This window comes from Brachyistius frenatus, unplaced genomic scaffold (assembly GCF_029030835.1).
Source record: "Brachyistius frenatus isolate BFR_SWC_R1_liver_20210118 unplaced genomic scaffold, ASM2903083v1 Contig_17, whole genome shotgun sequence".
In the NCBI taxonomy this organism is placed as follows: domain Eukaryota; kingdom Metazoa; phylum Chordata; class Actinopteri; family Embiotocidae; genus Brachyistius; species Brachyistius frenatus.
This window is the reverse complement of record NW_027210616.1, coordinates 4386237-4398928: the sequence shown is the minus strand read 5'-3', so window position 1 is coordinate 4398928 and position 12692 is coordinate 4386237. Positions and strand designations below refer to the sequence as shown.

The 12692-nt window shown below is 43.1% G+C and overlaps 2 protein-coding genes across 4 annotated transcripts in view; one reads left to right on the top strand and one right to left on the bottom strand.

The window, feature by feature from the left end:
* The first annotated feature begins 463 nt into the window (after positions 1-463).
* The window catches only part of LOC138618619 (phospholipase A and acyltransferase 3-like), a 37476-nt gene continuing 25247 nt past the window's right edge, over positions 464-12692 (top strand). The window contains exon 1 of the mRNA XM_069694483.1: positions 464-468. The gene's annotated coding sequence lies outside the window, so the exon portion shown is untranslated. The remainder of the gene's footprint in view (positions 469-12692) is intronic.
* On the bottom strand, positions 2059-12315 carry LOC138618615 (pre-mRNA-processing factor 39). Of its 3 annotated transcripts, none has more exons than XM_069694479.1 (15): positions 12225-12315; positions 9755-10005; positions 9435-9560; positions 9192-9310; positions 8573-8740; positions 8118-8298; positions 7905-8009; positions 7335-7446; positions 7063-7217; positions 6848-6974; positions 5937-6208; positions 5251-5435; positions 5064-5138; positions 2998-3169; positions 2059-2557 (listed from the first exon to the last, which is right to left on the bottom strand). In XM_069694479.1, the coding sequence occupies exons 1-15, from the start codon at positions 12283-12285 to the stop codon at positions 2486-2488; spliced, it is 2181 nt and encodes a 726-aa protein (XP_069550580.1). In that variant the 5' UTR covers positions 12286-12315; the 3' UTR covers positions 2059-2485. The 3 variants fall into 3 exon arrangements, with proteins under 3 accessions (XP_069550580.1, XP_069550578.1, XP_069550579.1); XM_069694477.1 differs by having other exon boundaries at positions 9192-9298; positions 12225-12292; XM_069694478.1 differs by lacking the exon at positions 12225-12315 and adding an exon at positions 11945-12217.

Here is a 12692-nt window from a genome sequence, read left to right as displayed (position 1 = left end):
AACTAAAACAAGTGCACATTTTACAGGGTTGTGATGTTTTTCACAACGGCAGCTCTTTGGCAACCTTGAACCAAATAAACCTTTTCACAGTTCTAGGAGCGGTTGCGTTCGCACTGCAGGAACTGAGAACCTTTGTACTTCAACTGTTCAGGGGGCCTTTTTTTGTTGTTGTTGTTGGTGCAGTACTTTTCCTGTCTTAAGAGGAACTATAGTGATGTAAGCGTGCTGTGATTGGTTTACCACTTTACCTTGCCGTCAAAAAAAAAAAAAAAAGCCCTTTCCCACGGGGGGGGGGGGGGGAACTGCGCCATATTGCTCTGTTCAAAGACAAAAGACTCCCCTGACAAAAACAGGCAGTGGCTCGTGTACCGCCGCCTCGATCGGTTAGTTTGTTAGTAGCAGGTAAGACACTGACAACAGATGGTACCCCCAAACAATTACACTTCAAACGCTCCTTTAATCGTTAAATAGAATTGAACAAAACATGGACAATTGGACCGCTGTTGTTGTATGTTGCGCATTAAAAGACGTTGCCGACGGCCGGCCGATTCACGCCATCTCAGCATTCCCATAAACTGCACGAATGCAAAAAGAAAGAAAGCCCGTGACGACATGTAGTTATCGGTCGTCCTCAGTCGGTACCTTCTCTTTGGGACTGCTTGGTCAGAAAGCACTGTTTGTAATGCTGTTGGCCCTCTGTGGGAACGTCATACCTCATTTGTTCTTTACTGGCTACTTCTCTCATTATCAAGACGGGTCAGACTCACCGGACTGATTTTTTTTTAACAGGGGCATCACTAAAGACGGACGTTACGTATTTAACTGAATTTATACCGATTTGCAATTATTCGCATCAAATTGACCTCAAATTGATGTTTTCTGGTTAATGTTGAGTATTTTATTAAACCACGTGAAACTGGAATAGGTCAAGGACTAACAAGCACATATAACACAACACAAAACTGAAGAAATATTGACTTTTTTTACGGTTTGAAAAGCTCGACTGCAAAATGCAAGACGGCTGCTTCAGTTTCACGGTCCCCGGTTTGTGCACGCCGGCTCCCGTCGCGACCGGGACGCCTGAACAGGAGTCGTCTCCAGTGTGATTAGTAATACCTGAGATTTAAAAGTCAAAACGTATTCAACGAAAATGGTAGATTGATGTATTCAGCCAGCAGGTTTCAGAGGCTGTGGTCTTAACACCGGTGATCTCCTTATCAAACTGAAAGGAGCAACCTCTGCTCATCGCCCTATTACTGAACTTTCTTAAAAGTCCTTAAAGGGTGCTGCCAGTCAGGAGCAAAAGTTCATTACGTTTGTGCAAGTAGGGCAAGCACTCCCAAGTTTTCTTAATGCAGCAGGCTGAGGAAGGCAGACATAGCTTAATCTGAAGGAGGAAAGTTCAGAGAGGGTTTAGAGAGTCTCCTTCAGGTTCAGGAAATCTGCTTACTTGCTAACGAGCTCCTGTGTTTTGGTTTTAAGATGTCTGAAGCACAACGGTCAGCATTTTTATGTTGTTAAAAGAAGAGTCGACTGTCGTGCTAACAGCTCTCTAAGACTTCTCTTCAGATCAGCGGTTCATTGAGCTAGTTTAGCTTAGGCTAATTTAGCATCTGCTAATTACCCATTAAGCACAAAGTGCAAAGTAGTTGAAGCCGCAAAGAATGTCACTGGTTTTGCAGGTATTTGGTCATAAATCAAAGCCTTGAACAAATTATAATTCTAATCTGATGATGGTGTTCGATTTAAAAAAACAAAAAAAACTAAAGCATCACTTCAGTTTTGACAAAAGTCAAGTAACTTCACTCGGTTCTTAGTAATTTAACTTAAAACGCAAAGTTTTCGAAGGGACACGTCTGTACCAAAGCTACTGGCCTGATATTGCAGCCCGGGCCAAAATTTCGGACCGACGAGTGTTTTCCCTGCTTGTGTGTAAAGTGCCGTTTGTATTCATTCAGTCAATTGCACATATGAGCAGGACACATCTTACCCTCGCCAACAGGTCGTGAGCTTTCAGTTTCAAGATGAGCAACCGGACACACGACACAAACACTGCTGTTGCGACACACTATAAAACACCTTTATATACATTAGAAAAAACAACGTTGCCTATTCTGTGGAATGGTACAAAATGTCAATCATACATCACCTGTAAAACTGGATAAACTGGATGACTTTAAAACACGAGCAGAGGGGGTCGGCTTGCCAACAAATACAAAAATAGTTCCTGATTAAAATGGGCATCACTGTTTCCTTTTCGGCCGCTTTCCACCTGCCCCTCGGAGTCGACACTGAAGTGACACGACATGTTAAATGAGCTCATCTCCCGATCTTCACAAATCCATGACAGTGAAGTGAATCAGAGCAAGGACGGAGGTGAAAGGAGTATGCTGGAATATATGTCCGCAGGTGGACCTGCGGCACCGGGTGGTTCAGTTTATTGTTCAGCTGCTTCAAACTGTGGTGCCACAGTGGCCGCGTCTGTCTAGCTGGGTGGGTAGTAGCCCTGGTTGTAGTTCCAGGCGTTCTGGTAGCCATAGCTGCCGTACTGTGGTTGCTGGAAAACAAACGGGAAATAAGAAACGGACTATTGTCAACTGTACTTGTCCAGACTAACCCCGTACTAAAACAGTCTAGGTAAAGCTGGACCTGCTTCAGCCACATAATACATTACATTTCATTTAGCTGACGCTTTTATCCAAAGCGACTCCCGACACACCGACGGTACATCATCGGGAGCAATTTAGGGTTCAGTGTCTTGCTCAAGGACGCTTAGGCATGTGGACAGGGGGAGCCGGGGATCGAGCCACCAACCTTCCGATTAGTGTGCGACCCACTCTACCGTCTGATTCACAGCCTCCCTGTATATACATATATATACAGGACAGTTCAGGACGGTAGTTCTACGGATATATGTTCTACGGATTATGGTTTTCCTGCTCCTCATTTACAGATTTGATTTCAACATGCTTGTCCGCGTTCAAATCTGAATCCTACCTGGTACCAGCTGCTGTACCCTCCGTAGCCGACCTGTGCGCTCATGTCGGTGCCCATCATGGGAGGAGGCGGCGTGGTGATGGGGACGTGCGGCATTGTAGGCGGGACTTGTGCAGACACAGCGACAGCACTGCTGTCATCGCTCTTACTCAGCTTCTCCGGATCCTCGTCCCTTAAAAGTCAAATTATTAGAAGTTTTATCTTCGTAAAAATAAATGCAAATCGTATTTACACGGTGAAAAACATGTTATATGCAGACTTAAATACAGCCCTCAATAAGGTAGGTAGGCAATAATGTATTGTTAATTTGAAAAAAAAACAACAAAAAAAAAAGACTTGATTGGAGGAGTGGATGTGTTTTGTGAGGCAAACTTATTTTACGCTTTTTCCAAAAGAGAAATTTGAAATCAAATCTTCTGCGCCTAACAATTACTCTAAAATAGTACTTAAGTTCAAACACTTTATTAAACATTTAACCCATGAAGGGTTTATGAAACAAAAGTCCCATGTTGGAGTTGCACATTTGTCATTTTCAAAAGGATTCTGTGGTCTGAATTCTCAGTTTAAATAAAATTAGAAAAAAAAGTGGAGTAAAACTAATTGTAGGCTGAAAAATGATCCTTTGGACTTGTGGAATGAATTCAGCCAAAACTCATGTCTTAACTGATGTAAAAAATAAAAATAAAAAAAAGTGCCAACTGCACTAACCACAGGAGTGTTTCTTTTGAACAGGATCCATTTAAACCAAGGGTGGGCAATTAATTTTCCCAAGGGGCCTCATGAGAAACTGGGACTGTTGTAGAGGGCCGGCCCAATAGGCTGAACTCCATTCTGCTCAATATTATTTATGTCTTTATAAAAAGCAGTAAATTGTATGGTTTTTTTATTAGCTGCTACTGGTAGTAGTAGATGTTACAATTAGGCTATTAAAATGTGGTGTAAGCATTTTAAAAACGTCAACATTATATCACAATTCAATTAACATTCACAAAAAATATTTTGAAAATGAGCATATTTTTGCAGTATTTCAAAGAACAGCATTAAATTAACTTTATACAAAAATGTAGTAAGTGCTATTGATATTTTGTTTGAAGTGTAATTACCTCATTTGTGTTTTTCAGTTATTTGTTTTTGTTCAGTGAGAGAAGGGTTAGTTATAAGTATAAGAGCAATGACACCTCCAGCCCACAAAGCACACAACCAATGAGTCAAGTCTTAAAAAGGGTTTATAATTACTGACTTACTGAATTAAAGACTGGTTTTTACTTTGCCATGTTCCTCAAGGTAAATTACTCACAAGTCTCTGACACAACTTAGTGAACAAGTTAACCTCAGGTAGCAACTTAATGGGGAAGAAACGCCCGACGGAGTTGATCCCGGTGAGAACTTCTCCCTCCACAGCTCTGCTGCGGCTCAGCAGGTAAAACTGGAAAAAACTGATAAATTCACTCAATATCTCTTGGGAATCTCAAAATGCCGTACTTTGCTCCAGATCTGCTTCCTGCACCTGTTTTAGCTGCAGGGTCTCCGGTAGGTGAGTGGTGGTTCAGAGAGGAGGAGGCGTGGCTAAGTGCAACCGCCAGGACGTTCAGACCACTAGCTCGCGTGGTGAGACGTTTAGGGAATGTCTGTAAATTAGGCTACTGAACTTTACCTGGATTACACATGCCTGATGTACACTTATTTACGTTTGATTCCTAATTTACCATTGAACTCATGCGGGCCAGTCAGGGACAGCCAAAGGGCCGGATGTGGCCCGCAGGCCGTACAATGCCCAGGTCTGATTTAAACCAACAGTGTTGAACCTTTGTCTCCCCCTTCTGTTAAATGAGAGTAATTACAAAAATGTGCTAAGACTGCAAAGGTCATGGTCAGTTTGAATTCATCAGGAATGTCTCACCAGACACCAGATTTTAAAACTCTGCACACTGTGAAATACTGACAAATTCACCTGGCAGTGAAAAGCTTCGAGTGTTAAACTCGTTTCTCTCGAATGAAACGAACTCTCATATGTGAAACTCCCACCCTCTAGCTTTAACATTCGTAAGTTGTTGTTCCAGTCTCACCCGTTCTCTGCTCCTCTTTTTGTTCCACCGAGCTCCGTCAGCAGCTTCTGGTGCTCCTCATAGACAGACAGGACACTGCAGAGGACACGCACATGATGATGAGTGGTTTGTCAGGCGCCACCGGGGTTCATATGACCCATCCCATTTTAAACGTTTGCCATTCAGAGGACTGATGCCGAACTCTGACCTCTGGATTGAGTTGCTGTAGTCCTCGGCGAACTGTAGGCCTCTCTGAGAGAAGAGGATCTTGGTGTGTGGGGCGAGAGGAGCAGCCAGGGCTCGCGTCACGCACTCCTGCACCGCCTCAGCGGAGGCCCAGGGGTCCCCCGACACCTCCAGCTCCAGCAGGTTCATGTGCAGTTTATCATTATCCTGAGAGAGGACGCAAACAGAGGAGGAGGGTGGAGGCATTTAAAAAAAACCCGGAGCGTATGCAGCCCATCATGTAAACGGCACACGTGATGATGTGGTTCTGGTCAAGAAGTAGAAATCATAATAAAAACATGACGTGGCCTGTCGAACTCGGCCCGTGTTAAAATAATTCATCGTTCAAAAATGTTGAAGGACATTATCTCGGACTCGTACTGTTGAAAGGGTATTTTTAATCTTACGCTCTGATGGTATTATTGGCTGAAATCTCCGAATGCTGATTAATTATTACATTACATTTCATTTAGCTGCCGCTTTTATCCAAAGCAACTTACGACACGCCGATGGTACAACATCGGGAGCAACTTAGGGTTCAGTGTCTTGCTCGAGGACACTTAGGCATGTGGACAGGAGGAGCTGGGGATCGAGCCACCAACCTTCCGATTGGTGACCAACTCTACCGACTGAGCTACAGCCTTCCCCATTATTACACCATTATCTCACCGGACTAATTTCGAGCGCCTCCTGTAAAACCTGTCGGGCTCTGCTGGGGTTCCTGCCCAGTTTCAGCAGCAGACGAGCCAGCTTGATGGAGTAGAAAGCGTGTAACGTGGGCTTCTCTTTGGATTCAGCCACCGCCTCCCTCAGCAAGGCCTCTGATTGGTCCAGTTGGCCCGCCCGTCTCTCCAGTGCGGCCCTGCGGAGACGGACGATTGCCAAACCTGGCAGTTTTTTCTCCAGGGCCTCCAACACTCGCCGAGCCTCAGTTAAGTCACCTGATGGAGAAGTTGAAGAAGTCATGAACGTAGTGGATGTGGAAACAAGCGTCTGCAACAGTTTCACTTGAGTAATTTATGGCAAGTTTTGTGATGGTTTTACATTAGACTTCTTTATAATAAGGTATTCCTACAAATTTAAATAAATGGATTAGAAATATTATTAAAAAAAACCACACCTGTCAATACAATGACTTTCAATGCAACATGACAGGCTTCATGGCAGTTATTGCTCCTACTCCTTGTGTGTTTCTGCTCCTGGCCTCTCTGACACTTCGCCGGCTCTTAATTATAAAGGTGTGTTGTGACCTGTGCGTACGAATATCAACTTTTGACCTCTATAGAGTCAAAACCACATAAACATTCACATTTGTTATTGTTAAATTTGACCCACTCTCCCTCTTTTTATGTCACGACCAAGTTGTTGTTTTTTTAAGTGGATATGAAACTCTGCAACAAAAATAACACTTAAAGGTATTCTAGTGTGTATATAAAAGTATGTTTTTAATTTAAAAAAAAAAAAAAAAAGAAGTAGTTTCTGCTTCATTTTCCTACACATTAATTGACGGGTCGTCAACCTGTGCGCCGCTCTTCAACACCTCAAAGGAAAGTATGAAAGCGTGTTTGTTGTGGTCGTACCGTGCCTCTCCTCAAAGGTGGCCCAATGCATGTGGATGTTGGGTTTGTAAGCCAGGTGGATCTCACAGGCTCTTTTGTAAAGGGCACGGGCCTCGTCCACACTCTGCGACTCCAGGTACTGAATGTACTGAACGACACGCACAGAAGCACACGTTACTCCGGGATACATTCGGATATTCATTCAAACTTAAGTGGAAAATATACTTTGTTCTCACCCTCATCCAAAACTCCTCATACAGCGCACAGGCAATGAGGCAGCGCTCGAACAGGATGCGAACTCTGTGGTCGTCCTGGGCGTCCGCAGCATCCTCCGACGCTTCCTGAGGCTGGGCCGTGACCTCCGACCCCTCCGTGACTGCCTGGTTTGGATCTAGTAGGAGACGATGGTGTCAGAACTGTAGATGCTTTCACAAATTCATGAAACCACCAGAGACGGCTCAACACGGGCGACACCTGTTGGCATCTTCAAGGTGTGTGTAGCAGTCACCTTGGGTGGAGCCTTTGGTGGTCAACTGAGAGACCTCCCAGTCCAGGTAAGTGTGCCAGGCCCGGAGCTGGAGGCGGTCAAGCGGCTTGACGTGGAAGTACGGTCGCTTGATCTGCAGTGAGAGAGCAAACATGACTCCAGTGTAACCAGAATTTTAAAGGATATTTACAGAGAAATAGTCAAACGTGAAATGTTTTTCTATAAAAAAAAAAAAAAAAATGTAAAAAAAAATTCACAAGAATTAGGATACTTTATACTTCTCGGAAGTCCCAACATTTAGTTTCAAGTTCATTGAAATTCAGTTTCAAACGGAAAAAAAAATTGAATTTCAAATGATGGGATTCAGAGTTGATCGACTCAAATTCAAACACAAATAATTCAAATTCAGTTTCGAGCTATACATATTTTTCTACGAGTACCAAATCTCGGGTATCATACGTATCAGAAATTTCTAACAATACCAACCCTTGATTCAGAAATTATACATAAAATATATAGAATTACCAAAACAAATAAAAAGACGGTGAGTGAATGAGAAAAAGGAGAAATAATGAACGAGCAGAAACTCACAGCGTCTTCAAAGTGCCATCTCTTACGGACCTCTCCCTCGTTGTCCTGGTACACTTTGTCCCGGAGGACGAACACCTGTTCCCTGACCTTCTGTATCAGTTCCTCCTAAATAAATAAATAAATAAATAATAATAAAAAAAAGAATCTTTTTGACCACGTCTTGAATTATATCACACCAGCATCTTATTAGTGAGGCAGGTGGATGTTACTCACTGTGTCGGTGCCCTCCGGTGTGGCGGGCTCTTCCTCCCCCGGTGGCCTCTCCTGCGCCTCCTCCTGGGCCTGTTCGGCCCGCTCTGCCTTCTGGCTCTGACGGCACGACGCCCTCAGCTCCTCGTATTCCTCCGGGGAGAGCACCTCTTTGGGCTCGTGGCTGTTCACATGGTCCTTGAACCTGACGGAGGGCAGGAGAGAGGACCGAGCAAAACGATTAAACGGATTTAATTTTGCGTTTAAAAAAAACCTCCCTAGAAAGCCCCATTGTGTCACTGCAGGGTGAAATACGGAAACACTAGATTACGACATTTATGTTTCCTGATTAAAGGAGAATAATAACTCAAAATATTCTTCAACAAAATTGGAAAATAGCATTTGTCACTCCACAAGTAAACCTGCTACATCAGTGTGTTTGTCTTCTATAAGTTTACTTTGCTCAGGCCGGGTCTTACTTTTCGTAGTGGGTGTTGTAGAGCTGCGTGGGGACTTTAAGGACTCTGTCCAGGACGGCTGCTGCGCTCTGCATGTTGCCCTGCTCCTTCTCCCACTCCACGTACAGATCCCAGAGACGGTCTGAGTGGAAGTCCAGACCTGCTGCGGCAATCGCATCTTCAAACACGCTGAGGGTTGAGGTCGGAAACCGAATTAAAACATGACAAGACAACTTTCTGTTGTTCTGCACCAAATCTCGTTAGGATTTCTTTACATTAAGAAAAGACCGAACAATAGTGTAAGTGAGATTAACTTTACTGGAAGATAAAGCTGGAATAAAATTTTCATAAAAAATAGCATAGTGGTCAGAATTGTAGCTTAACTGGTATCAACTTAAACAAAGTAGTCCTGCTTGAAATAATCTTGATAAAAACAACAACAACAACAACAACAAAAATCGAGTTGTGTGCGGAGCTAAAGAACTTAATTTACTGCAGAATTTGGTGAACAAAATGCTTTTGCAAAAGAAATGACACATTTCGGATGTATGGGGACTCGACATCTGAGTGAAATCCATTTAAATCTGCTTCATTAAAAAGAAAGGGAATTCTGTTTAGTCTCAAATGTGTGTTTGTTTACCTGCGAATCCGCCCGGGCGACTCTGGCAGGTTCATGTCCAGTGTTCCCAGCAGCAGATTGATGTAGTGGATCCACAGGTCTACACTCAGAGGGATTGCCTGAAGACCCTGAATACACACCTGACACATCACACCACAACCATGAACGTTATCTAATGAAAACCAGTGAGAAACACTTTAATACACTCAAGATGGTTCATAATGGCTCGGGGCAGTCAGAACTGTAAACGCTCTCCTGTTGTACCTCCTCTGCTTTGTCATTGTAACCAGCGCGGCGCTCCAGGTCAGCAAATTTCTTCCAGTAGCCGTAGCAGAGCGGATAGCGGGTGAGGAAGGCCTCCAGCGCTCTGCGTGAAGCCGTGATGTGACTCTGAACAGACGACAGATGAAGTCCAAATGTTACGTGAAGCTACAGCAAATGTCCTGATAAACACATTTCGTGGTTTCATAGGGAAACTAAAACTCGGGTGTCGCTGAGGCATTCCGTGACGGTTTCCTACATATTTGTTTTTATCCAAACAACACTTGTCCTTCTCCGTCTCGTCAACGCAAACAGACCCACACCTCTTGCTCGCAGTACTGCAGCAGATCGGTCCAGCTGGTGAAGTCTTGAGGATTGTCGTGCGCGGCTTTCCACAGACGCTCAAAGTCTGGAGGTAGTTCCCCCTCCTCGTCCTCTGCGGTGGGGGGCATGGAGAAGGAAGCGGGGTCGGGGGCCACGGGGACGTCAGGGACCACAGCCACACCGCCGTTCTCTTCCGACATCTCAACCATCTCAGTCGGAGGCGGTGCGGGAACCTCAGAGGCCTCCATGGCTGAAGAGGAGAAGATCAGTCTCCATTAATTCAACCGAAGGTGTCGTTATTAGCTCCCTTTTAACACTGACGACATTTCTTAAACCTGTGACCTGAAACCGGCATTTGTAATAATGATTATTTATATTATTGAATAATCTGTCTATTATTTAAATTATTATTATTTTTTTGTTTAGTTTTTGAATTCCAGAATACAGTTCTTCAGCAGTTGCAAGAAGGCAGTGACGTTTCAATTATCCTAACAAACAAATCACATTTTATTCATGTAATACTGAAACAAGGGAGAAGAATTATCACATTTGAAAAACTATAAACACGGAGTGTGGCAACTTTTCAGAGTGACGTTAGAGTACCGTTAACTTGTACACTTTTTTTTTTTTTAATGTCGATTCCTTCTCCGCATAATGTCGACCTGAACAAGTCATTGTAGCACTTCTGATCGTGGTTGATTATACAAGCACGGGGTGAAGAAGAAGAACCTCACAGCTGGCCATCTGTAAACACCCGTCATCCAGCAAATTAAAAACATTTCCCAACGCAACACAACTTTTTCCACACAGCCTGCTGTGTCAGACTTATAACTATTACAGGTCGCCTCGCCTTCGGTCTTCATTGATGATGAAGTGTGGCGACAGAGAAAACACTTTTCTAGGTCTTTTTTTGTTTGTTTTTGCTCTCTTTTCTTAGTAAATTATAACAATTAGAAGAACTTCAGTGCACTTCTACTGCAGCGCTGGACATACGGTGGTGATTTGCTAGGAATGTTAGTGTTTTTTAAGGAGGAGACTTGGAAAACTACGCTGGGTCTTGAAATAGATGTGACCTCATGTCATTCCCAGACTTTCTAGCAGGACGAGGCGACATAGTGATATTTTATCAAATCATGATATGAGACTAGATATCTTCTTAGATTTTGCGCATTGTAATATCATGATATGATATAATTGCTTCCTTATACTTGTTTTAAAGGTTTAATTACAGTAAAGTGAAATACTTTTCAGAGCTTAGCGGACTGCCGGTGTCCGCCTTTACCCACTTAGTATTTATATTCAATTTACTGATGATTGTTGATCAAAAGTCTCACTATGTAATTAAAGCCTAAAACCTACCATTATACCACCCAGGTGTGAGCAATCACATCTCACCACAAGCTTTGTTTACCAATGTTTGGTGATTTATTTATTTTTAATTTTTTTTATTGCGGACAGTGCATTTATAAATAAACATTGTAACGATAATAGTCCAAGATTACATGGAAAAGCATAATTCTTAGTCAAATAATTGCCCACAATGCCCTCCACCGCTACCACTGCAAATAAACTCGAGAATCATGAGGAAAAACCCTGAAATATTTTGAGAAGGCACCAAAAGCCATCCCTAAGATTTCACTGCAATCTCAATATCAAAGTATTTTATCGTGATTTTTTTGTTTTGTTTTGTTTTTTTGGATTTTGTCCTTTAGGTCCAGTTCTACTTTCGTTTTATTCTGCTTCCGGCACAGTGTCGTGGAAATACAACAACAACAACTATGCATTTGTGCACACACACACACACACACACACACACACATTATAATACACTTGTAGAAATAAGCAGTGCACTCATTTAAAGAAATCCAAACTCAGTGCGGTGTGACTGATGAACTCTAATGTAAATTTGTGCAGATTGCAGTCAGCAGTCAAACAAGTTACACAGCTGAACGTGATAACAAACGAGTGCCCGCGTGTTGGCGGTTAAACCCATGACTAAAAACATCCAACAAAACTCAAAAACGAAATCCGCAATACTGAAGTTTTCATTCTTTTAAAAAAAAATAAAAAAAACAAAAAAAACCCGACCGCCTCCGCCTGCAGAGGATGCGTTTCATTCATAAAACAGATCACCCGAGTTCAGACACGCTGTCACCGGAACCGCCGGGCTTGTTGCGGACGGTACTCACCTCGTTTCTGACGAAACGCGAGCTGGCGGCTGTAGAAAGACACTCGGCGGACCGCGGAGCGGCGAGTTAGTGGAGAAGTAAGTCGGCAGGAGACTTTGGTTCACTGTGTGTCCAGTTCAAACCCTGTTAGCTTAGCCTAGCTCGTCATGCTTGCCCTTAAACTGGGTCCGACCGGAGGCTTCGTCGTGACCTCTCGCGGGTGAAACCGAAGCTCGGCAGCGTCTGCAAATTGACGCGCGCGTGCAAATTGTAAACGATTAATGAGCGGGAATCAAACTACCTGAAGACTCCTCGAGCTCCCCGTTGCCGCTCATCTCCTCTTCACAGCCCTCCGCCGCCATGATGGAAAACCTCTCGCTGACGTCATTCAGGCGCGACAAGACAACGAAAATAAATTGACATGACTTCTCCATAAATTACTAAATTATTGATTTTTTTTTTTACCAGACTTTATTCTCAACGTTGATATATATATAGATATATATATTACAGCAACACAAATGTACATTTATTTCGTTAACTTTTGTTATTTTTATAATCTTAAACCAGTCAACCACATCAGAGGGCTATTAAAACAATTTATTGTACAAATAAGGCTTTTCTCCTTATGTAAATGTCGACATGTCGTTTCCTCTTATTCACTTGCTGAAGTGCAAAAGAACCAAAAATACCTTCTTTTTTTTTTAATTGCTAAAACTAAAAATATCTGGTCACACACGTGATAACAAACAATCAAAAAAAGACTCCT